The sequence below is a fragment of the Salarias fasciatus genome, chromosome 4 (assembly GCF_902148845.1).
Source record: "Salarias fasciatus chromosome 4, fSalaFa1.1, whole genome shotgun sequence".
NCBI classification, from domain to species: Eukaryota; Metazoa; Chordata; class Actinopteri; order Blenniiformes; family Blenniidae; genus Salarias; species Salarias fasciatus.
Window position 1 is genome coordinate 22,854,862 of NC_043748.1, and position 23,550 is coordinate 22,878,411.

Sequence of the window (23,550 nt, forward strand, 5' to 3'; positions counted from 1 at the left end):
ATTGGTCAGATTAGCATCGCCTGTCTGCCTGAAGCTCCGTTTATGGAACAAACTTGTCAACTGAAAACGGGAAACTTCCATTGCCTTTTGGAAGTCCCTGAAAATGCTGACCAGGAAAAAATATATTGCTGATATCAGTTAGGGCGATCACAATTAGGAATTTCGAGAGACGATTATTTGTCAGACAAATAATTGCGATTGACGAAAATATTTTCCTTTTCTTCTTTTTTATATTCTACCATCATGGTATAATGAGATTTGAAGGAATACTCCGAAGATTTTTGACCCACGCCCTTTCCCTGTCATTGACAAAGTGAGACAAGCTCATAAATACCCTTTTTGTGTCTGTGCGTCCAGCGGCTGGATCCCAGCTGTTAGCATCGCAGCATCATGCGCAGTGCTCCGTGGAAGAATATACCGGCGCACAGCAGCAGAAGCCATAGCCTCAGCCGCTGTGCTGCAGTGTATCCTTCCAGAGCGCTGCCATGCGCAGGTCTGTGTATCAAAACTGTATTTTAATGGATTGAAAAGAAACCACGTCTTTTAAAATGTTTTATAAGCATTGGGATTTACTTCACGTGCTAACACGCCGTCCCCTCGACTCTGTTCCCTGTTGACTTCCAGCAATTGAGTTAAGCTAGCTGCGATGCTAACAGCTGGGATCCAGCCGCTGGACGCAGAGACACAAAAAAGGCATTTATGAGCTTGTCTCACTTTGTCGATGATAGGGCGTGGGTCAACAATCTTCAGAGTATTCCTTGACGAATACACAATGACATCAGGCTCGGGTTCAGCGTCATTTTATGAAACCTTGTGGATAAAATAAGTAATTGACGATTTTCGTGATTATAAAAGAAAGAATCACGATTATGGAAAATAATTGCGATTGGCGAATATCGTAATAATTGCGACTGCCCTAATATGAGTTTGTGTCTGATTGTGACGGGACAGTTTTCTGGTTTGTGGAGTCGTTGGACAGTGACGACGTGACGTGACGGGGAAGATTTCCATCGAGCCGGGCGTCGTAGCGCGATCGGCAGCAGAGTGAAGGCTGCACTTATTTTGGCGACTCTGCAGCGAACGCAAGTGACGCTATTAGATATTGTTGTCGTTTCAGTTTTTTTTTGCATTTTGCAGATGATCCCCGCTCAACGGCCGCACGGCCGGCTGGAAGTTTCCCGGAATGGAAACCCTTGAAATCGCCGTTGTGTAAGCGGAGTCTTAATTTCACACAATCCGGCTGATTTTAACACATTTGTGCCTCGATAGCCTTTTTTCAATGGGCAGCAATATCCTGTCCAGCCTTTATTCTGAAACTGAAACAAGCCGGCCACAGAGCGAGAGTCGCACGATTTGTAATATCTGGACGCACAACTCATTTTGAAGTAACACAAATGCAGCCATTCATCTTTTCACGTATTATAAAAGCGTACTTATGAAATGGCTCGTCTCTCAGGATAACACGCCGCCGCCACACATTTCCCATCTGCCGGCGCCGCGGCGCAGAGTATGAAGTGTGTTATTCGGCACGAGCTCCACCTGCGTGCGTGCGGCGCCTCTCCTCTCCCGCCGCTGACTAATAGTTTAGCGCTCGGCGCCTCGGCTCTGCAGAAGTTTCCCCGGTCCGGTCGCAGCGGTTGCTGAGGCAACAGGCAGCCCCGGCGCTCCGGACTGTATATATAGCTCTGCTCTTACCGAGGTTCTGCTGGAAAATCAGCTCCGTCAAAAAACATACAGAGGAGTGAAGCGCGGCAGAGGAAGCTTTTTAAGTCGGTGTGTTCTGCAACGCGGCGGCGGATCCAGGCGTTCTGACAGCAAGCGGTTGCTTTATGCTGACGATACGGTTTTTCAGGCTGATTAAAAGATCGTCTGAATAATATTTGTGGACATATTTTATGAATTTTCTCTTTCAGATACGGTTGGAAAAGCCTGTTGATTCTCCTTTCAAATAATTGTAATAATAATGCATTTGTGGAATCTGCATGTTCTCCCTGTGCACGCGTATGTCTAGATCAGGGGTCTGCAACCTGCAGCTCTTCAGTCCCTCTGTAGAGGCTGCAGAATGATAAAACAGCTTGTAAATCTGAAATGTCTTTAATTTCTAAATTAAGAGAATGAAATATGGCAGGAATAAAAACATACGAACTGTTAAGAAAGAGTCTAAGATGGCTGAAACAGTGAAAAATTTCAAAACCGTCAACAAAGAAAGCTTGAAAAGAACAAAACTGTTAAAATGAGGTACAAAAATAGGTTCAGTGCCATTAAATGTTCACTATTCTGAACCGTAGTTAAAAAGAAATCATGAAAGCGTCAGAAGATATATTTTGTGTGTGCATCATTTTGATGCACACAAACACTTCCTGAGATGCATTTGCGTCATTCGCCTCATTTTAATGGTTAAATCTTCTTTATGGCTCCAGAACTGCTTGACGTGACGGAAAGTCACTAAAGTTTTGGTCATGAGGCTGCAGAACGCTGAGAGCAGAAACGTCCTGTCGTCTCCTGCCTGTGTCTCAGTCCGGTCTTCTGTCCTCTCTGTCAGTGACTACATCATCAAGGAGAAGACGGTGCTGCTGCAGAAGAAGGACAGCGAGGGTTTCGGCTTCGTGCTGCGAGGAGCTAAAGGTAGGAACCCGGTGGCCGAACCGCCGCCCGGAGCTGAACCGCCGCCCGGCGGAGCTGAACCGCCGCCCGGCGGCGTCCGGGCCGGCCCGGAGCTGAACCGCCGCCCGGCGGCGTCCGGGCCGGCCCGGAGCTGAACCGCCGCCCGGCGGCGTCCGGGCCGGCCCGGAGCTGAACCGCCGCCCGGCGGCGTCCGGGCCGGCCCGGAGCTGAACGTCTGGTTTGTCCCTGCAGCTCAGACTCCCATCGAAGAGTTCACGCCCACGCCGGCCTTCCCCGCCCTGCAGTACCTGGAGTCCGTGGACGAGGGGGGCGTGGCCTGGAGGGCCGGGCTCAGGATGGGGGACTTCCTGATCGAGGTACGTTTAAAAAAAACAAACAAATCTCACGTCACTCTGGTTCTTTTTGTTTGGCTGCATGGAAACCAGAGAAGCAGCAGGACTGAGGAGGTCACCAGTGCATCAAACTGGATCCATTCCTCTATTGTGAGAAGTTTTGTTTTTCATTTTGTTTTTTTTTAAGAAACCCATCCACACAGCAGTGTCGTCCCAATTCCAATGGATTGAATTGATTTGAAAGTCTTTTATTCGTCCCACAGGGTGAAACGTCCGCGTTACAGCAGCACAGCGCAGGATAGAAATGAGAAAAATTACAAAGCCCAGCCATACATAGAAAAGTTAAACATAACTCAAATTTAAATTTAGGATAGATATAATTAAATAACAGATATAAACTAACTGACATAATTAAATATTAAATATCATTAGATTATATATAATAAAATATAATTAAAATACAAATTTTAGACAGATATAATTAACAGATATAAACTATATGATTTAAATATAATTTACATATAGATCTAAGACAGATATAATTAAATAAATAACAGATAAACATTAACAGATATAAACTAGATATGATTAAAATATACATTTAAGACAGACACGTGTACAATATAATAGAAAAATGTGAGAAACTCATAAAATATTTACACAGGAGTTTCTCAAGCTGACTGGATTGCAGAGGTCAAACACGGCGCCTGTACGGCCCCTCCGGGGCTCAGGGGTCTGACGTGGCTTCTGTCTGAAAACTGTTAGTTTTAGGCATCATCATGAAAAATGGTGGAGCGTCAGGCTAAAGAGAAGGCTGAAGAAAAGAGCGGCCAATACGGCTTCAGCGGAGGGAAATAGAGAATGAATGAATTAATCATTTGTTGTGAAAAACTGGAGAATGAAAGGTTGAAACTGTGTGAGATGAATTAACTCTGGTTCATCCAACAACCTGAGCCGGAGTTTAAACCCACAGAGACACTTCGCCTTGATTCTGTGTGTAGTTTGCATGTTGTCCCAAACCCAAGACTGAACCACTTCTCAGAACCAGTAAAAACCGCTAACACCCAGTATTTCATGCAAACACGGCGTTCTGTTCAGGACTCATAAAGTCTGCTGGCCGGCCGGTCGTCCCCTCGCCGGGAGCCACGGCTCGGTTTTACCGCCGTCCATCTGCTCCGTCGACGCCGGGAGCGGCGCCGCCTTCGAGGAAAGACTGTTAAACATGACAATAAAGCGTGTTGTTGCGTCTCAGGTCAACGGGCAGAACGTGGTGAAGGTCGGCCACCGGCAGGTCGTCAACATGATCCGGCAGGGCGGCAACAGCCTGATGGTCAAGGTCGTCATGGTAACCCGCAACCCCGACATGGAGGAAGGCACCCGGAAGAAAAGTAAGCGAGCGGCGCGGCGGGTTGGCGGCGTTGTGAGCGGGTGAACTGACGGCGGCCGTGTCTCCAGTCCCACAGCAGAGCAAGCGGCTGAGCACGCCCGCCATCGCCCTGCGCTCCAAGTCCATGACCTCCGAGCTGGAAGAGATGGGTAAGAGTCTGGCTCAGGCCCCGCCTGGGCGGCGCCGGGAGGGGTCACAACGTATGGGGGGAAAAACCAAAACATGGGGGTCTGCAACCCCTTCAACTACAAGAACCTCTTTAAGGGTTCAAGTGAGACAGCAAACAGCAAATCAGAGCAAACTGCATGTAGGCAAGAACAGGACATCATTTAGAAAGTTGTGTCCAAGAGCTGGAAAAGAGGAAGCTTTTTTCGGTTTTATTGCAAATAATTATGACTGAAAATATTCAAACATACCATTAAACTCGCCATTACCAAAAAAACAAAAAACAAAAAAACAAAAAAAAACAAAAACAAAAAAAAAATATATATATATACATACATATATATATTAAGGCTGTGACTTTAACGCGTTAGTTACGATTAATTAATTACAGAAATTTTAACGCGATAAAAAAATTATCGCAAATTGTCGCGGAACGTTTGTCACCGGACGAGTTTCACCCGGACATATTTCGCTGTTACACAACAACGAAACAGCTCCCGACTTGGTGACTTTCTCGTTGAATCTGGCGACTTTCCAAAGCCTCCTGGTGACGTTTTTTGTCTAAAGCGACTAGCAACCAATTTAGCGACTTTTTCTGGAGCTCTGGAGACGTGACAGGACGTCTCGTTCTGCAGCTGCTGTCCTCAATGAGCTGCGGTGCTGCGTGAGCCCCTCCCCCGTCCCAAAGCACTCACAGGCGGTCAGTCTCAGCAGCGCCCCCTGCTGCAGGCAGAGCAGAGAGGAGACCCACACCACTCCTCCACACTTCAAATGAATCGCGTGTGCGCAAATCCGCCACTGCTCACTTGCTGACAAACCAAGAATCAACAGAAGAAAGTTCATTTGTAGTTCTAAACATATTTAGGGTGTTTTTTAACTCACATTTTGCTTCTCCCATGACGTTATTCCTCTCTCCTACAGCGTCCATTACAATTACATGCAAATTGCAAATTAGGTAACGACCTCATCTAGCGACTTCTGGCGACTTTTAGGACAGCCAGTAGTGACTTTCCTTACTGGGGAGTTGGCAACACTGCTCCTGACGACAGCGCACTACTTGGTCTCGTGCACAGAAAATTTAGATTTAAAAAGCCAGCAGATGGCAGCGTGGATAAAACCAAAGCTGTATGCATATTGTGCAGCAAAGAATTTGCATACCATCGCAGCACATCGAGCCTGCTATATCATCTGAATGCTAAGCATGTCGCAGCAGCAGCCAACACGCAAGCCTCGCATACAGCTAGAGTTGAAGAGGTCGTCACTCTGACTACTTCAAGGACCCTCGCCCAGCCCAACAAAAGTTGCACTAATCAATGTGTATTGGTTTATTTGTCTTGGTTAAATTCCTCCTTCCTTGCTGAAAAAATGAACAGTGTTTTGTTGCTTAAGCTTATGTATCACTATATTGATTCACTATGCCAAAATCCATTAGAAAAAGAAAGGTTCTCACTGATCTCGGGTCAAATATCGATATGCGATTAATTGAGATTAATTAATTACAAAGGCCCTAATTAATTAGATTAATTTTTTTAATCGAGTCCCACCCCTAATATATATATATATATATATATATATATATATATATATATATATATATATATATATATATATATATATATGTAGAGAGAGAGAGAATTTTCTAACTTTTGCGATTTGAACAGTTATGGTTGTATTTATGTCATTATGAAATATGTATTCATGAATTTTAAGAACTACACCAAAATTAAAAAAAAAAATAATAAAAGACATAAAAAATACAACTTTAGAAATGGGATATTCATCCATCTGTACTCGTGGTTGGTAACGGCTTCAGGTTAACAGCAGCTTTAAAACACGTTTTAGTTCAGGAGCAGTAAAATTGTGCCACTATGTTTAAATTCAAGCTGAACATTTTTTTCTTACATGGCGTGAAAATGTGGATTCTTTTTTTTCATAAAACCAAACAAATAGAACAATTTTAATCGAACTTTCTGTTAACTTTTCTCTGTTGAGGTTGCAGAGAAATGATGTGACTGACCTCTTGATCTCCTGTGACTGTTGCATTGATCCCTGACGGCGTGGCTTTGATTCTGAAGTTAGTTTCTGCTAACGCTGAAGCTAATGCTAATGCTAGTTAGCGCGTCTCACTGATATCTCCGCTGGAGTCTCAGTGTCATGTTGTTTCTGCTCCTCTAAAGAGCTCATTTAAAAAAAAAAAAAAAAAAGTTTTCTTTAATATTTTTTTACCGTTTTCCTGACGGTTTAGAGGCCGGAGTGGATTGATTGAAAAGAGCATTTGCTGTGTAATCAGATCCAAAACTAAAAACTAAAAGAAGAATTTAGCTGCGTTCTGTGAGAACTGGAGGGAGCGGCGGGTTGCAGACCCCCGAGCCGAGGTGAAGAGGGAGGATAGGAACAGCGTGGGGGGGGGGGGCTGTTAAAGATGCTGAAAGTGTGAAAGGGAGTTGATCTGGAGCTAAGCTTAGACAGACAGGCTGCCTGGCGGGCGCCGCCTGGCGGGCGCTGCCTGGTGCCTGGCGGGTGCCGGGTGCCGGGCGCCGCCTGGCCGTGTGGACGACGCTCTCAACGCATCTCACTGTTCTTTCAGAGGTTCCACACTGTCACTTCCAGCACCCCCACTGCAGGTAACCCCACCCAGACGGCAGCGCCGCCATCCACCCCGTGACCCCGCCTCTCACTGCCCCTTACCCCCCCGCACCTCCCCTCCACTGCTCCCCGGAACACCCACAGCTTCAACCCCCCCCGAACTAAAGACCAGATCAGCGCTCAGTTGGAATAGAAGGAATTCTCCTTCCTGTTTCCTGTAATGAGTGCATCAGGGTTCCCGCCCCACGCGCTCCGGATCAGAACTTAGAACGTTTAGAAACTGAAAGTCTGGCGTCGCGAAGAAGCACATTGTGAGAGTTGAGGTTGAACAGTATGATTGAAGCTCGTCCTCCCACACTTTCTGTTATATACAGTATATATATAATGAAAACAGGATTTGCGTGACGCTTCGCAGACATTAGTCACATTTAAGGACTTTTTAAATCTCTCCGCGTCCAGGAGATTCTTCCCAGTCGTTTCGCTTTCAGACCGATTTATTTCATTACACATACGACACATAATAGGTTTTATTTATACCGGCTTCATAACGTTACACACACACACACACATACACACACACACACACACACACACACAGGTTCACACACGCTGACACTCAGCAAGTATTGGTTGCCACGGTAACACTGCGGGAGAATGGGCGTCACCTGGGAAGAAGAGTTGAGTTTTAGACGCCAAACCGAAGGATTCTGATCCTGATGGTCGCTGAGCAAGTTACACAACCCCCCCCTTTTTTTTTTTTTTCCAATTCCTGGCTGTTGTTGATCACGTCTTTGACTCATTTAGCAGGAAACACATCAAGGATAAAATTATTGAGATGAGTAATTTCTGAGTGGAAAAAAAAAGAAAAGAAAAAAAAATCCCTGCAACTTTGTTCCAGGTCTGTTACCGTGGTAACAGCATTATGTGTGGCGATGTCGTCTCTATTTGAAGATAAATTGTGGGAGGAGGGTGCGCAGCGAGGGTCAGCCCCCCCGCACGTCTCCGGATCAGCTGATCGGGATCGCAGCCGGACGAAGTTCGTCGAGCTGCGGAGAGGTCGGAGAGGTCGGAGAGGTCGTCCTGCAGGCCGGCGGTTAGAGGAAACGTCATTAATCCACTCGGCGAAATTCTCTCCCTGGATCTAACCAGTCCTCGGTAACGCCGCGTTCGCTGTGACATTCAGTCACGTCAAAGAAAACCGTTTTTTCGGAGGCTCTGAGGGCAGAACGTGGGCCTGAGTGGAGGGAGGTGGCTGATCCGGGTCTGATCCGGGTCTGATCCGGGTCTGATCCGGGTCTGATCCGGGTCTGATCCTGGTCTCCCTCTCTGGCAGTGGAGGCTGAGTATGATCCCAAAGTTCAGCTCAACAGGTTCAACTCATCCTGAAGATTTACCAACATGCTGACGTACGCCGGCGACTCATACGAACAAATGACGGACCCTGTCCCAGACCGGTCAACAGCGGCCGTTACAGGGAGTACCCCGACCCCCCCCCCCCCCCCCCCCCCCCCCCCGTGAAACTGAAGCGAGTTGTGATGGGCCCCTCTTCTCTCCTCCCTCCCCCCTGCCCCGCCTCTCTCTGTGGTGTGAGCAGCACCCAGCATGACCACCCGGGTGACGGTTCCCTGAACCCCCCCACCGCCCCCCCACCGCCCTCACCACACACCTGGACAGCACCACTGCACGCCTGCGGCAACACTGTGAGCGTCGGTTTCACTGCAGCGACCACACATGATTTAGTATCCACATGCATAAAGGCGGAGGCGGCGGCGGCGGCGGCGGTGGTGGCAGTGGTGGTGGTGGTGGTGGCGGCGGCGGTGGCGGCAGCGGTTGTGAACATGTAGAGGGAAAGCGGTGACTTGGAAACAAGAAGTGATGCTGGTTTGAAATTGTTATCTGGATTAAAAATAACTAAGCGTGAAATGTTAACCCGTCTCACTTAATCAGGCCTGTACGTCTGGAAGGAGGGACGCGCCAGTAAAGCTTTTTATAAGGACCAGTACAAGTACGAGTATCTCGGTATTGTAACTTTGTAACTCCCAGGACTCCCTTGAAAAAGAGGTTCGTAATCTCAGTGGACCTTCCCGGTTAAATAAAGGGGAAATAAAAAAAATAAAAAATCAGCCTTTAGTTAAATGCCGACACTGAGTACAGATAAGTGAAGGCTGTGCGTTTCTGTGAATCACCTGATTAGTTACTGAGTGTATCAGTCAGATTCGAATCATCTTCGGCTTGTTGTACTGCCGGGCTGTGTCCAAATGTCCACCCTGTGTCCTCTGATGGACACTGCACAGTGAAGACGTCTGTAGGGCTGTCCGAATGTCCAGATAGCAAAAAAGAAGGGCACTAGAAATTTTCCACAATGCATCTCGAAAAGTAGTGAGCGTCGATGTTCCCGAGACGGCTCAATGTTACCCATGGTGCATTGCAAATCTCCAGCAAAATGGCGGAAGAGCAGCAGCGAGCCGGGAAGAATTTAATAATATATTTATATTTATTCTTCAGTGATTAGAAAGATGACAGGAAAGGAAAATGCAGAATAAGAGACATTAAAAATATATATATTACAAAGCGTCTGGTTACCATGGTTACCATGGTAGCAGCCGGGCGTCACGTGATCAGCGCTGAGGGAAGAAGTAGGAAGCTGCGAGTCCGAATCCCAACGGATTCAGGCTCTAAAGTCCACTATGGGACTGAGGAGTCGAGGACAGGGTGGACATTCGGACACAGCCCTAGTGTGTGAGCCCAAACACTCTTTAGCATGTAGCATGTAGCATGTAGCACGTAGCATGTAGCACGGCTCAGAGCTCCGTGCTGTTCTGACTTCAGTCCACCCATCGGTGGAAATGTTCAGAGTTTCAGAGGTAAAATCTCTTCATCGCCTTGTGGTTCAATTCAGTTCAACTTTCAGTCACTGCAGAACAAAATCTTCGATTTAAATAATAAAAACTGCTGCCTGATTGAGTTTTAAGGCCAATAAACAGAGTGACTCTTGGGTAATTTGTCCTTCAATGAGCAAAGTTTAGGACTTATTGCACAATTCCTGTTTTTCCAGGCTTCAGTGAATCAGTCAGCTGATCCGTTTTCAGCACCGCCTTCATCGTGGCCTGGAATACTTTTTAAACTGCGTCCAGCGTTGTTGAATTTGCACTCAGACTCAGGTGTGAAGAGCACGCGGTGCGTTGAAGCCACGTCAGCCGCCGCCGCCGCCATATGCTTGCTCAAATGCGGCGGCCTCCGTTTAGCCGTGACGTTCGTTAAACTATCTGACCTCTGATTGGTGCAGCGTCCCGGTTCACCCGGAGTCACGCTGGAAATGATCCTGCGGTGCGCTGAAGGCCACAAACCGTCCTGACGGTCCGTTCACGCCGCAAACCGTCCTGACGGTCCGTTCACGCCGCGATGCCTCCAGACGAGCCGCCGTGCGTTTTAGAAGAGCGGCGCGCTGTTTCCCAGACGGCCGCTGCTCGGCGGACGCACGTGAAAGCTCAGTCCAGATTCCGTCAAGCACATTACGAGACGGACAGGTCGGTCCCGTCGCGTTGACACGTGCACTCGCTCCCAGGGCGGAAGCAGAGGGTCGCCTCCGGAGCCGTCCTCACCCGTTCACCCACTAACTCCGCCTTCTCTCTCTCCTTCTGTCCTCGCCTCCCCGCCGGCCGGACCCCTAACCTCTAACAGTGGAGAGAGGTGGGAGCCATGTCACGTTCATGTCACATCTCTGTGTGTGTGTGTGTGTGTGTGTGTGTGTGTGTGTGTGTGTGTGTGTGTGTGTGTGTGTGTGTGTGTGTGTGTGTGTGTGTGTGTGTGTGTGTGTGCATGCCGTGGTGCTGTATTTGCTGTAACATGAGTGTGCACGCTGCGGAGAGAGATGGGGGCAGGATGGCGAGGTGACTCGGGGGAAAGTGATTAGTATTCACTGTAACGGCGCCGTCGCACCGCCACTCTTGCCAAAACTCAAGTCTCCTTTTGTCCTCCTCCCAGCTGCTACGCCTTGGAAAAAAAAATCAGGTACGTTCCGGCGCTCGGGGCCCGTCCGGGACGGCTCGGCGGCCGAGGCTCACGCTGCCTTTCTCTGCTTCCAGAGTTCGAATCCGCCCAAGTCACCGAGAAGAAGAGGACGGTCTACCAGATGGCTCTGAGTAAGGACGCTCTGTTTCCTGAATCTCTGTCCTTCTCTTTCTCGTCCGCCTTCGTCAAGTGTGTCCCTCTCCACACAGAGCCTCCTTCCTCCCGTCCATGTCCCTTTTTCTGTTTCATTGTCGGATGTCCCTCTCTCTCTCTCTCCTCTCCTTCCCTCTGTCTCTCCGTCTGTCTCTGTCTCCCGCTGTTCCTCCTCTCAGATAAATTAGATGAAATTCTTGCAGCAGCTCAGCAGACAATCAGCACCAACGAGGCGCCGGGGACACGGGGACAGGGGCCGAAGAGGGACAGGGGGAGGAGCTTCTACGGCAACGAGGTACGGGGGACGGCAGATTTACGTCCGTCCCGAGACGCGACTGTTTGTCTGCAGTAAAATACGTGGTGGTGGAGGACGTGACGTCCATTTAAAGACAGCGAGACGAGACTCGCGCTGCGGGAAAATCCCAGAGCGTCCACTTCTGGACGTCCACATGCATCACTGCAATTAATAAGTGATCACATTTATTCCAAAGATAATCGATCGATCGATCAATCAAAAAGACAGCAATGCAGGAAAAAAGAAAGTTATCATGTTTAAGCGAGTGATTATCTAACTGAAAAGAAAGAGAAGAGACTTAAAATGGCTCGAGGAAGACAACTAAACAAGAAAAGAACATTAAAATGATAAAAAACATCGTAAAACAAACGTGAAAAAGCAGGTTAAAAAAATCTATAATGAGATATTAGAACGAGAAAACCACAAGAAATGTTAAAAAATAGAACATTTAATAGACATGAATTCATTCAATCACATGTTGTGAAACTAACATTAAAAAGCAGATAAAACACCTTTACTGACATATAATATTGAGGTAATGTATATTAAAGACAAAACCATGTGAACTTTTAAAAATAGAACCGAAAACATTTCAAACTTATGAATTGTTAAATCTGATTATTAAAATCATGAAAAATGAGGTGAAACTGAAAACTCATTTGAAAAAACAAATAAGTACTTTAATCTCATACGATAGTGAGATAATATATTAGTTTGGCAGCAGTACATAAACTGAACTAGAACAATAAAACATTTATAACACATGAATTTTTAAATTGATGTTATTAAAATTGAGAAAATGAGTTTAAAGTCATTTTAAAAACAAGGAAAAAAATAACAAGAATAACAGATCATGTTAAAATGATATATTAGAATGGCAAAACTACATTAAATCTTTGCAGTCATATCATTAAATGGCAAAAATCTGGAAGAGATTGTTACAAATGTCGATAAATCTGAGACACCCACATGAGGATAAAATCTAAAAAAGAGGTAAACTGATTTTAAATGTGTAATAATGAAAAAATGTAACATGTGAAATATTAAGGTAAGTTGGTAAACCAAGAAATGCAGACACAAAATGATCAAATGTTTCTTCTAACATGAGATGTCAGAAGGAGTCCTGGGTGGAGGACTCTGGTCCTTCGGTTCTGTGTCTGACTCTGTCCCCGGCTCTCGTCTCTCGTCTCTCGCCTCCAGCCGGGTTTCGGGGACCAGGCCGGGATGGGGATGGTGCCGGCGGGGCTGGGCCTGGGCTTCGAGCGGGGCCAGTACGCCTCGGGCCACGCCCCTCAGCACGGTATGCTGCGGCAGAAGTCCATCGGTGAGGCTGTCTGTTCTGTCCGTCTGCCCCTCCGTCCGCCTGTCTGTCCGTCCTCTGGACCGGGGACGTCCACGCTGTGCTGACCTGTTTGTCTTCTGTCTGTGGCTCAGCGCACCTGTTACCCTGTAGAGCGGATCTTTTACTCGCCCTGCTCCCACCTAACTCTGATCTGATGCTTTGTGGTTTGCTGCTGACTGAGCTTTGCTAACTTTCTCTCAGACTCAGTTCTGTCCTCTGGTTACAAACCAAACACTGTCTGCTGCGCAGCAATGTGCTTTTGCTATTTGTTTGTCAACTAATTAGGGGCCAAACGCCGGTTCACACCGGATGCGTTCCGGCTGCGGTCCATGATCACCGCAGCTCTGTGATTCACCGCCTGCCGTGTCTCTGCAGTCCGCTGGAGGAGGTTGCCAGATCCGCCGCTGTCCCCCGTAAACAACATGAAACCCGTTTACCTCGATAGAAAGCAGCCAAACCGCCATCTCGGCTGAAAATGCACGTTGAAACCGTAAAAACCGTATTTGTATAATAAAGAGCTCGTCATAAACACATAATCATTCCATCAACCTGTCAGACGTGTTCAAAAAAGAAGCTTCATTTGGCAGAAACCCGCCCAACCTGGCAACACAGAGCCGCTCCCGTCAGAGAGCTTTTCGGAGTCGTTTGACTTTCCTGCAGTAGAAGAACAAACCGTTCATTCTTCTAAAGCTGTGATGACTGCATCACGCTGTTTGTTCTGTATTCCACCAGAAGAAGTAAAAAAATAGAATGTTAAGGCAAAAACACGACACAGGTCTTATTTTGAAACCTTTTATTTTGGAACAAGTATTGCGTTTCCTTCCAGCACCCGACCTGCTTCTGTCTGCAGTGACGCGGTAGGGCTGCGGCGTGCCGAGAAATAGGATCCTTGCAGAAAGATACTGGAGCTCCGTAAGGGCTCCGGAGCCGGACCGGAGCCGGACTAGATCCAGACCGCAGCCGGACTAGATCCGGACTGCAGCCGGACCGCAGCCGGACTAGATCCGGACCGCGGCCGGACCGGATCCGGACTGCAGCCGAACTATATCCGGACTGCAGCCGGACCGGAGCCGGACTAGATCCAGACCGCAGCCGGACCAGATCCGGACTGCAGCCGGACTATATCCGGACCGCGGCCGGACCGGATCCGGACCGTGGCCGGACCACAGCCGGACCAGATCCAGTGTGAACCCGCCGTAACTCACTAACAGACCTGAGAACAGGACAGACTTGCTGGCAGGAACTTGGGCAGGCCGACTCAGACGGACAGACACTCCCCAAAAACACTTTTCCTGTAATCCTGGCTTCGCCGTCCTCGGCGCCCGTCTTCTGAAGATCGGCCTTTCATCCCCGTCCCTCCTGTCTCCGTCTCTGATGTCCTGCAGGCGTTCCTGAGGAGGAGAAGCAGTTCCTGCATCCTCCCACCATGAAGTTCGCCCGGAGTCTGTCGGTGCCCGGCCCCGACGACATCCCCCCCCCTCCCACCACCGCTCCGCCCGACCCTCCGTTCTCCTCGGCGCCCCCGCTCGGCTGGAGGACTAAGTCGTCTCAGCAGCCGTCCGTCTCCATGTCTCAGTCTACCTCCGGCTCGGCGCACTACCAGCCGTACGGCCAGTCCGTGCACTTCGCCCAGAGGGTGGGCGGGGTCGGCCCCGGCCCCGGCGGAGGGGGGGCGCTGGACCACGCCGCCTCTTACGCACACGTAGCCGCCCACACGGCTCAGAGCAGGACTGCTTCGCGGAAGGTGGCCTACACCGGGGAGCCTGTCGGAGCCGGCGCGGCGGCCAAGGCGGCCGGGCTCCGGAGGGGCTACAGCACCGCCGTCCCCCCGTCCAGCATCGCCACCGTCATGCCCCAGCAGCAGCAGACCGCCCAGAGCCAACCCCAGCGAGCAGACCGGGGCGCCGCCGGGGCCAGCGCCGGCGGTCCTAAAGGAGGGGCCCGCAGAGGGAAGGGCCCCCTGGTGAAGCAGTCCAAGGTGGAGGATCTGCGCGTGGGCCAGGGAACTCTGGGAGGAAAAGGCTCCATGGAGAAGAGCTCCATCCCCATCCCCACCATCATCGTCAAGGCCCCCTCCACCAGCAGCAGCGGGCGGAGCAGCCAGGGCAGCAGCGTGGAGGCCGACGTTCCTGCGTCCGGAGAGGCGGATGAAGCCAAAACCCCCCACCCGCCCTCCACGCCCGCCCCCCAGCCCCCCGCTCCGCCCTCCGTCCCGGCGCCGCCGCCTCCGTCGCTGCCTTCCATGCGAGCCCAGGAGAACCTGGACTTCACCAGCCAGTTCGGCGCCGCCATCGTCGGCGCGGCTCGCAGAGACCGGGAGCGCTTCCACGAGGCCCGGAGGAAGAGCGCCTCCCTGTTCATGTCGGCCGAGGAGGACGTGAGCTTCGGGGGAGTGAGCGACGGGATGGGAGGAATCACGAGGACTCAGGTGTCGCAGCAGCAGCTCAGCGCCGCGGCGGACGGTTCGTCAACACGCCTGCGGCCCTCCAAGTCCATCGACGAGGGGATGTTCTCCGGGGACACGTTCATCCACCACACCCGCAGCATGCCCCCGGCCTTCGGCCTGCCGGAGTACTCCTCATCCGCCCTGGACTATCAGCCCAAATCTGTGCCTACGGACCTGTACACGGCGGCGGGCCGGCAGCCGGCGCCCGCCAGCGCCACCACCTTCATCCACCCTTTAACGGGGAAGGCGCTGGACCCCACGTCGCCTCTGGGCCTGGCCCTGGCCGCCAGGGAGCGCGCCCTGAGGGACGACAGCAGGTTGAGGAGGGGCGCAGAGCACCACTTCACCCGCCAGATGTCGAGTGTGGTGTTTCCGTCGTCGGCCGTCGCCTCCCAGCCGGCGCCGTCGGCCGCCCAGTCCTCCAGCTCCTACCTGGTCACCTCCTCCTCGCTGGCCGCCACCACGCCCACCGTCGGCCGCCCGCCCTCACCCAGAATCCTCAGGGGAGTGGGAAGTGTGTGGGGCGAGGAGGGCGGCGGAGGAGAGAGGGAGCGGGAGGGGGGCGGGGCTCGTGAGGGGCTGAGAGTTCGCTTCTCCGAGGACAAGACGGTGCACACACACCACTACCAGCCCCAGGCCTACCAGCCGGCCTATAAGGAGCGGGAGCGGGAGAGGTCCAGGGACCGGGACCGGGAACTGTCCAGGGACCGGGAGAGGGACAAGGAGAGGGAGGGCTACATGAGGAGGGCCGAGCAGACCGCTGCTAACGCCTCTGCGGCCGACGGCGCTCCCCAGCAGGGGGCGCAGACGCAGCCGCCGCAGAGACCCTCTTTCCTCCGGATGGAGAGTCAAGCCGATGCTTATATCCTGTCGCTCACCCCTCCCTCTCCGCCACCGACCGGTACGCAGCAGACGTCGAACACTGGCGGCGGCACCGGGAGTGGACTCATGGTTCTTCCCCCGCCTGCGCCCTCGGTCGATGCAGACGATGAGTTTGTGTACGCAGACCCCCTCCCGCCGCCGCTGGAGTTCGCCAACAGCTTCGACAGGGGGATGCCAGGATATTCACAACACCGCATGCTTTCTAACAGCCTGGCGTCGCGCCAGCAGCAGGTCCCGCCCCCTCCACCTCCTCCTCCGCCCCCGCCGCCGCCTCCCCCGGCTCAGAAGGAGCAGTTCGCCGGCGGGTTTCCGGCCCACACGCCCCTGACCTCCCCTCAGGCCGGCGACTCCACCGCGTCCAGCCTCACGTCGTACGACAGTGAGGTTGCCAACCTGACTCAGTCCGTCCCTTCCCCGTCGCAAACATCGCCCAACCCCCCGCCCCCTCCCTCGCCCTCCACCCTGCAGCCCACCTCCGGCCCCCCGCCTCCACCCTCGGTCTCGCCCCCGCCGCCTCCGGGCTCCTACCACAGACCGTTCTCCATCTCCCACCATCTTTACAACAGCACTCACGCCTCAGGGCGCTCCTCTCCCACGCCGCCTCCGCATTCCGTCGCCCCTCCCCCAGCCTACCGTGGCCCTCCGGCCTCCACCGCCGCCGCCGCCCCACACAGGGGCGCCGCCGCCCACGCCACGACCGCTTCCTGTGCCGCTACGACCACCGCCGCTGCCGCCACAACGAGCACCTCCACCCAGCTCTACCAAGAGCGGACTCACACTGCACACTCGGCGCCGTCCGCCGTGGTCACGGGCGGCCGCCGGGCCGGGGAGCACCACCGTCCCCCGCCCGCCGCCAAGAAAGGGGAGTCCCAGGAGACAGTGGTGGACTCTGGGATTGAGGAGCTGGACAGCCGCAGCAGCAGCGACCATCACCTGGACAGCATCCTGGCTCTGAGCGGCGCCCGGGGCGACAGGGGGGGCGTGGGACCCGGGGGGCGGATGGGAGGAGGGACGGGGGACACGGATCGAGGGGGAGATTTTTTGGAGTCGTACATGAGCTACCTTGACGGACAAACTTTCGAAATGCAAAACGCGACGGCGGCGGCCTCCACCTACCCCAAAACCAGCAGGTTTCGAGAAGGAGGCCGAGCCGGAGATCTGCACAGGCAGACCAGCACGGCCCCGGCCTCCTTCCACTCCCACCGGAGACGGGACGAGCAGGAGGACGAGGAGGCGGAGGACGGCGCCGCGGAGGACGACGGCGGCCAGGACGGCTACGGGATGAAGGACATGCAGAACCTGGGACGGCCCACCTCGCCGTACTTCGACCGGCCGCGCACTCCCGAGATGAAGCCCGTGTGGGGCGACGGCCAGGTGAGCGGCGACGGAGGCTCGCAGGCCGGGTCGTATCTGGAAGGGAAGAAAATCTACCCGCCTGCGTCCAGCATGAAGCCCAGCATCATCAACGAGCTGAGCAGCAAACTGCAGCAGCGAAGCAAGGACAGCTGGAGCAGCCAGAGAGCGCTGAGCAGACACAGGTACGCCTCACCCAGAGCCCACCGCCAGTCCGTCTGCGTCCGCCTTCGGTCTGTCCAGCTGCAGCCGCCATGTCCAAGCCTTCTGATGAAAACTGTCTGTCCTGTTTGATGTGTCCACCCTGTGTAAACTCTGCTTTATGTCTCTGGCTCTTTCCATGTGTTTCTATCAGAAGCAGACACAGGTAACAGAGCTACTTTCACATTACTTCCTTCTCCGTCCAAAGGAACAAAAACACTCGGTCTGACAGCGATCAAGAAGAGGAAACTGTGTTGGAGTTACAGGAACCAAACAATTAAACGCAAGAGCTTCTGTAAACAGCTGAGCCATTCGAAAAACTTCACACGATAAATTGAACGTGGTTAAGACTATTTAAGAACTTTTTTGCATTTTCAGTGAAAACACTGTCTTGTAAACAAGGCCTTTTTGCCCCCCAAAAAATCTACAATTTAGCTCAGGAGACGAGAAAACTGGATCTAGAAGAGAGGATAAATGCAGAATATGATTTCCCAGCTTGACTTCTGCCAATTTGTGAGAAGAAAACTGATTCGGTGTGTTTTAGGTAAAAGAAATACATGAATAAATCTCATTAAACAGGTGTTAAAGTGAAGGTAGAAATATGAACTGATAATCAGAACAACACGAGAATCTTCTGTGGGAGAGGAAAGCTGCGACTCGTGTTCTGTGTTTTTGTCCTCGGAGCGGTCCTGGAGCTCAGTTTGCATGTTTGGTGTTCAGGAATGTGTCTTGATGTCTCCGGACCCGTCCATGTTTCTGTCTGCATGCTCGTCGTCTCTCCTGATTTCCACCGTAGCTTCCTGTTTGGGTGATTCCTCTCCCTCCTCTCGCCGTTTCCTCTCAGGTTTTCGGAGGACTCGGCCTCGGCTCTGAGCCCCCCCTCAGCTCGCTCCCAGTCCCCGTCTCCGATCTCTCTATCGCAGCCGTCCCTGTCCCCCTCGCCGACCCCAGCCTCCCAGTACCCCAGCTGGGGCAGGTCCCCGTCGCCTCAGCCTCCGGCGGCGTCTCAGCCCCCGCGCTCGCACTCCCCTCTGTCCCCGACGTCCTACTCCCCCTACCCCACGTCCCCCAAGCACAGACCGGTGTACCGGACCAAAGCCCTGGAGTTCCAGTTCATCCCCAGTCGAGAGTCCCGTAAAGCGGAGTCGCACATGCTCCAGCGCCGACGGGCGCCGAGTCCCCTCATCTCCCCGTCGGAGAGGCCCAAGGCGGGCCCGCCGCGCCCGTCGTCCCTCCCGCTGCTGCCCACCTCGCCGCTCTACAGCGCCATCTACGACCTGCGCGGCTCCATCACCCCCCCGTCGCCGGGGAACCCTCTGGGAGACCCGTACTTCTCGCCCTCTCCGCCCCTGTTCGCGCCGTCCGGCGCGCCGCCGCCTCCAAACTCCACCCTGGTCGTGTCTCGGTCGCTGTCTCCGACTCACTTCCTGTCCGGGACGTCCTCTCCGCCGCTGCACCCCCTGCCTCCGCCCCCCTGCCTGAGCTACCCTCACCTGCCACCTCCGTCCCCGACCAAGCCGTTCGCCTCCAAGCCGCTGCCCTACTGGACCAAGTACGACGTGGCGGACTGGCTGGGCTACCTGAACCTGGGCGAGCACAGGGAGCGCTTTCTGGACAACGAGATCGACGGCACCCACCTGCCGTCCCTCACCAAGGACGACTATCTGGATTTGGGCGTGACACGAGTGGGCCACCGCATGAACATCGAGAGAGCCCTGAGAACCGTCATGGACAGGTACGTCTGCTCCGAACCGTCAAGCTCACGTTCAAAACGGGTGCAACTTTTGTGAAACGCTGCTGATACGCAAGCATTCCACAGAAACAGTTCTTCTCTGGCTCGGTAGACGGACAACAGCAACGGTTGCCTGCAGAGTGTCAGGACTCCCAGTCCACACTAAATTGACAGTAATCCTACTTTGTTGTCTCTCCATACCACTGTCAGACATCCTTTTCAGTGTCTGCCATGTGAATGCGAAAATTTTCTAAAACGTTAAAGCTCGTGTCCGGAGTTTTGAAAGAGAGAGGTTTTTTTTAATCCAACGTCTCAGGTTCCGCCCTCCCTCTGCTTTCATGAGCGACCAAGCCACGCCCCTTTAATTGTGCTCGCGCATTATCCGTTGGGTGAAAATGAGAGCCTCCGAGTCCTGCAGCATCCTCCATGTTCAGCTGTTTACGGTGGATGTTCAGCAGATGGTGGATATATCCGAGGTGAGCGGGGCGGCTGCTGCGTTGCTAACTCTCCTCTGCTGGGCGAGCGGCCGTGCTCTCTGGCTGCTGCACACGTTGATTGACAGCACAAGGTGGAAGCTCGAAATCTATTGGCTGACGCTGACCGGCGCTTTTTCGGATAACATGGGGGTCTATGAGACGAAGGCGGGCCTCATAAATACATGTTTATATTGCTTTATGCTAATATTATATTGTAGTAAATAACCAGACGGACACATTGAAGCTCTGTTAAAATATGATACATATATTGGAAACGAAGGGAAACTCCGGACACCCGCTTTAATGTGGGAATGTCCATTGAATGTGTCCTGAATTGGACTGCTGACCTGTCCTGTGGGAGGAATCCTGTCCGAGGACTGAGCAACGGCCTGGATGCATCTGTCGGATTGTTTAACCTTTATTTAGCCAGGAAAGTCCCGTTGAGATTAAAAACCTGTTTTTCAAGGGAGTCCTGGGGGTTACAGAGTAATAAATTACAATACACAGTACAATAAGTTACAATTGAAATTAAGAAAAAAACAATGACACGTAGAAGATGCTGTCCTGGTTTTCTCAAACTTGTTTTAAAAGAGCTCGAGGGAACGAGTTCACTCAATTTGTAGTCCTTTTGCAACTTGTTCCAAGTGTAGGGAACTGAATACGCAAAGGCTCTTTTTCCAAGTTCTGTGTGGGCAAATGGAACAGAGAGCAGCAAATAATCATCTGAGCACAGACAATGAGAGTCGATACTTCTCTGAGTGATTAAGGCCCAATCCTGTTTTTCTTTCCATCCCTCCCCCTTGCCCCTACCCCTTTGAAATGGAGTGCTAAGGGGTAGGGCCGAAAGTAAACATCTCCGAATTGGTACACCCCTTCGACGATCGCGTACGTCATCAGTAGTCGCCGCTGCCGATGATGTAGGCAGATGTGACAAGAAGAAGAAGAATGGTTTTCTTACATTTTAAAACTTTACTCATTGAGAAAATACTTACATTTATGGACTTCTTTGGTTGCGGACGCCGCCATCTTGCCGATCTTGCAAGGCTGCCGGCCGGTGGCGGAGGGGCGGCAGCGGGAGCGCTTCTGCTGTCCGCCTACATCACGAGTGTCGGGCGGGGTCAGTTCACTTCTGCATTGGCGGGAGCGCATTCCAGGCGCATTCCAAACACAACATATAGACGATTATTTTCAATAAACTGGTTTCTTCAACACCGCCCGTCTGGAATGCGCGGACGTGGAAACGAGCGCTCCCGCCAATGCGGACAAAACAAGCGCTCCCGCCACCGCCCCTCACCACCAGCCGCCACTGGATCATACCCCTCCGTTTGGAGTGTGCCTCGGGAGAATCTCCGTTTGGAGGGGTGAATAGCCCTCCCCCTTCCCCGCACCCCTCCGTCATAATGACAATCGGGACACTCCTACCCTCCACCTGAACGCGCAAACCCGAGGGGGAGGGCCAAGGGGGAGGGCTAAGGGGTGAAATGCGATTCAGCCAAAGTAGACCAATCATCAGACCAAGCAGGGCCTTGTAGATGAAAGTAGACCAATGTCCAAGTCTCCTCGTGGAGAAAGACGGCCGTCCCACACCGGAGTACCAGTCACGGTGATGGTCTCGGCTTTACAGTTCGTTATGAATCTTAGAGAAGCGTGATAGAGACTGTCTATCCTGCGAAGACATTGAGCGGTAGCATCCATATAAAACAAATCTCCATAATCTAAAACTGATAAAAAAAAGTTGCAGTGACAAGTCCTTTTTTTCATGTTAAAAGAAAAGCAGAACTAAAGAAAAAACCCAGTTTCACTTTGACTTTCTTTGCCATATTGTCTATGTGGGGTTTAAAGGTGAGAGAGTATATTTGTACATGTGAACCTGCTCTATAACATTTCCTTCTGAGTGGACGCTGGTGGGATAGTAGAGGCCTCCATCTTTTTCGCTTTAGAGAACAACATTAACTTGGTCTTGTCAGCATTTAAGATGAGTTTTAGTGACAGACGTGTGCTGAACCACATCAAAGCTTTGGCAGCTGCTGAACCACAACAGTAACTAACAGTGTCATCAGCGTATAGGTGAATGTTGGCATCAGACGCATTTTGTCCCAGATCGTTCATGTCCATAATGAAGAACAGCGGTCCCGATATGGACCCCTGTGGCACCCCCTTGTGGACATGCTCGTCGTCAGAGCAGAGGCCATCATACTTATGCTGATCGAATCCTTTTATTTGTCCAAGAACATGCAAACTCCACACTTTTACCTCAGTCTCCCAAACTAAGTCCCTGAAACGCTGCAAATTTAACATTTTTAAAATCTTAATTGTAAAATCTCTTGTTTAAAATGTAACTTTCCGTCTCCAGGACCTTCACATGTCGGCTACAGAGATTGGATCGATGGATCGTTCACATCATCCTGCAGCATGTTTGTTTGTTTTTGTCTCCAGGCTGTCCAGCAGCCCCTTCCCCATCTCGGTCCTGTCTCCCCGGGACGGACAGAGCGAGAGGAGGAGGGACGACGGGAGCCGAAGCTGAGGCGGCAGAACGGAGGGGTCGGAGTCGACGAGGGAGGAAGACGCCGCCGCTGCTGCCGTCCACGGTGGATTCACACGACAAATGAGGAGGGAAGAGATTTCACACAGAGCGGGGTCCCGACAGGGAGACGGGAAAACAGCGATGGAGGAAGCTCCGACGATCCGGAGAGACGCCGTCTGGCGCTCTGCGATTTACACAAGTACTCTCCTCCCTCACTCACTTGCATGCACCAGAGCAGCAGATATTTTTTTAAAAAAAGCAGACAAGGCGGTTGTTTGAAACCAAATACTTGAAAGGAACAATCAGCAGCTGGTGAGAGTTTTAGCGGTTTTAAAAAGGGTTTGGTCTTCTGGTCCTCGTCCCCCTCAGGCGGCTGGACGGATCCCTTCAGGTCTCAGAGCGGAACGCCCGAATAGTTCGAGTGCAATCACTGAGCGCGTGCAGGAAGTCGAGACAGCTTCCACGTCTGTCCGTGCAGACGGGGAACTCGTGCCGAGGAGGCTGTGAGTGTGTGTGTGTGTGTGTGTGTGTGTGTGTGTGTGTGTGTGTGTGTGTGTGTGTGTGTGTGTGTGTGTGTGTGCGCGTGTGCGTGTGCGTGTGCGTGCGTGCGTGCGTGTGTGTGTGTGTGTGCGTGTGTGCGCGTGTGGTTACGTCTTGTTTTTACCTCACCGCTGGTAGGGCTCCGTCTCACGTGTTTCTCTCTAGCTCTTTATCAGCTTCAGTCTTATAACGACGTATATACAGACTGGTCACTGTATCACCGATTTGTAGCAAAAATAATAAGTGCCCAGACCGACAACATAAAAAATGATCTCTATCTATATATAGAAATATATATATATCAACAGAAACACATGGATATGCACATACAGGCACCTGAGTTAGTACTATACATGCCTGCATGTAAACACACACAAGCACTGAAAGGTGTGTGTGTAGGTGTGTAGGTGTGTGTGTGTGTGTGAGAGAAAATCTATGGGACACCTTCTATATGGACAAACGCTACGTGTGGACGTCTCGTCTGCCAGGAGGAGACGGAC

General features: G+C 51.9%; 1 protein-coding gene across 2 annotated transcripts in view; it reads left to right on the top strand.

The window, feature by feature from the left end:
* Positions 1 to 23,084, top strand: part of shank1 (SH3 and multiple ankyrin repeat domains 1) — a 63,032-nt gene extending 39,948 nt beyond the window's left edge. The window contains exons 15-27 of one of the 2 annotated variants that reach the window (XM_030089239.1): positions 2,543 to 2,625; positions 2,857 to 2,981; positions 4,210 to 4,345; positions 4,413 to 4,493; positions 10,777 to 10,785; positions 11,080 to 11,106; positions 11,181 to 11,237; positions 11,439 to 11,554; positions 12,755 to 12,878; positions 14,282 to 17,762; positions 17,933 to 17,944; positions 18,623 to 19,513; positions 22,423 to 23,084. In XM_030089239.1, the coding sequence (XP_029945099.1) occupies positions 2,543 to 2,625; positions 2,857 to 2,981; positions 4,210 to 4,345; positions 4,413 to 4,493; positions 10,777 to 10,785; positions 11,080 to 11,106; positions 11,181 to 11,237; positions 11,439 to 11,554; positions 12,755 to 12,878; positions 14,282 to 17,762; positions 17,933 to 17,944; positions 18,623 to 19,513; positions 22,423 to 22,510 (5,230 nt within the window). In that variant the 3' untranslated portion in view covers positions 22,511 to 23,084. The remainder of the gene's footprint in view (positions 1 to 2,542; positions 2,626 to 2,856; positions 2,982 to 4,209; positions 4,346 to 4,412; positions 4,494 to 10,776; positions 10,786 to 11,079; positions 11,107 to 11,180; positions 11,238 to 11,438; positions 11,555 to 12,754; positions 12,879 to 14,281; positions 17,763 to 17,932; positions 17,945 to 18,622; positions 19,514 to 22,422) is intronic. The other variant, XM_030089240.1, reaches the window with a different exon arrangement.
* Positions 23,085 to 23,550: the final 466 nt, after the last annotated feature.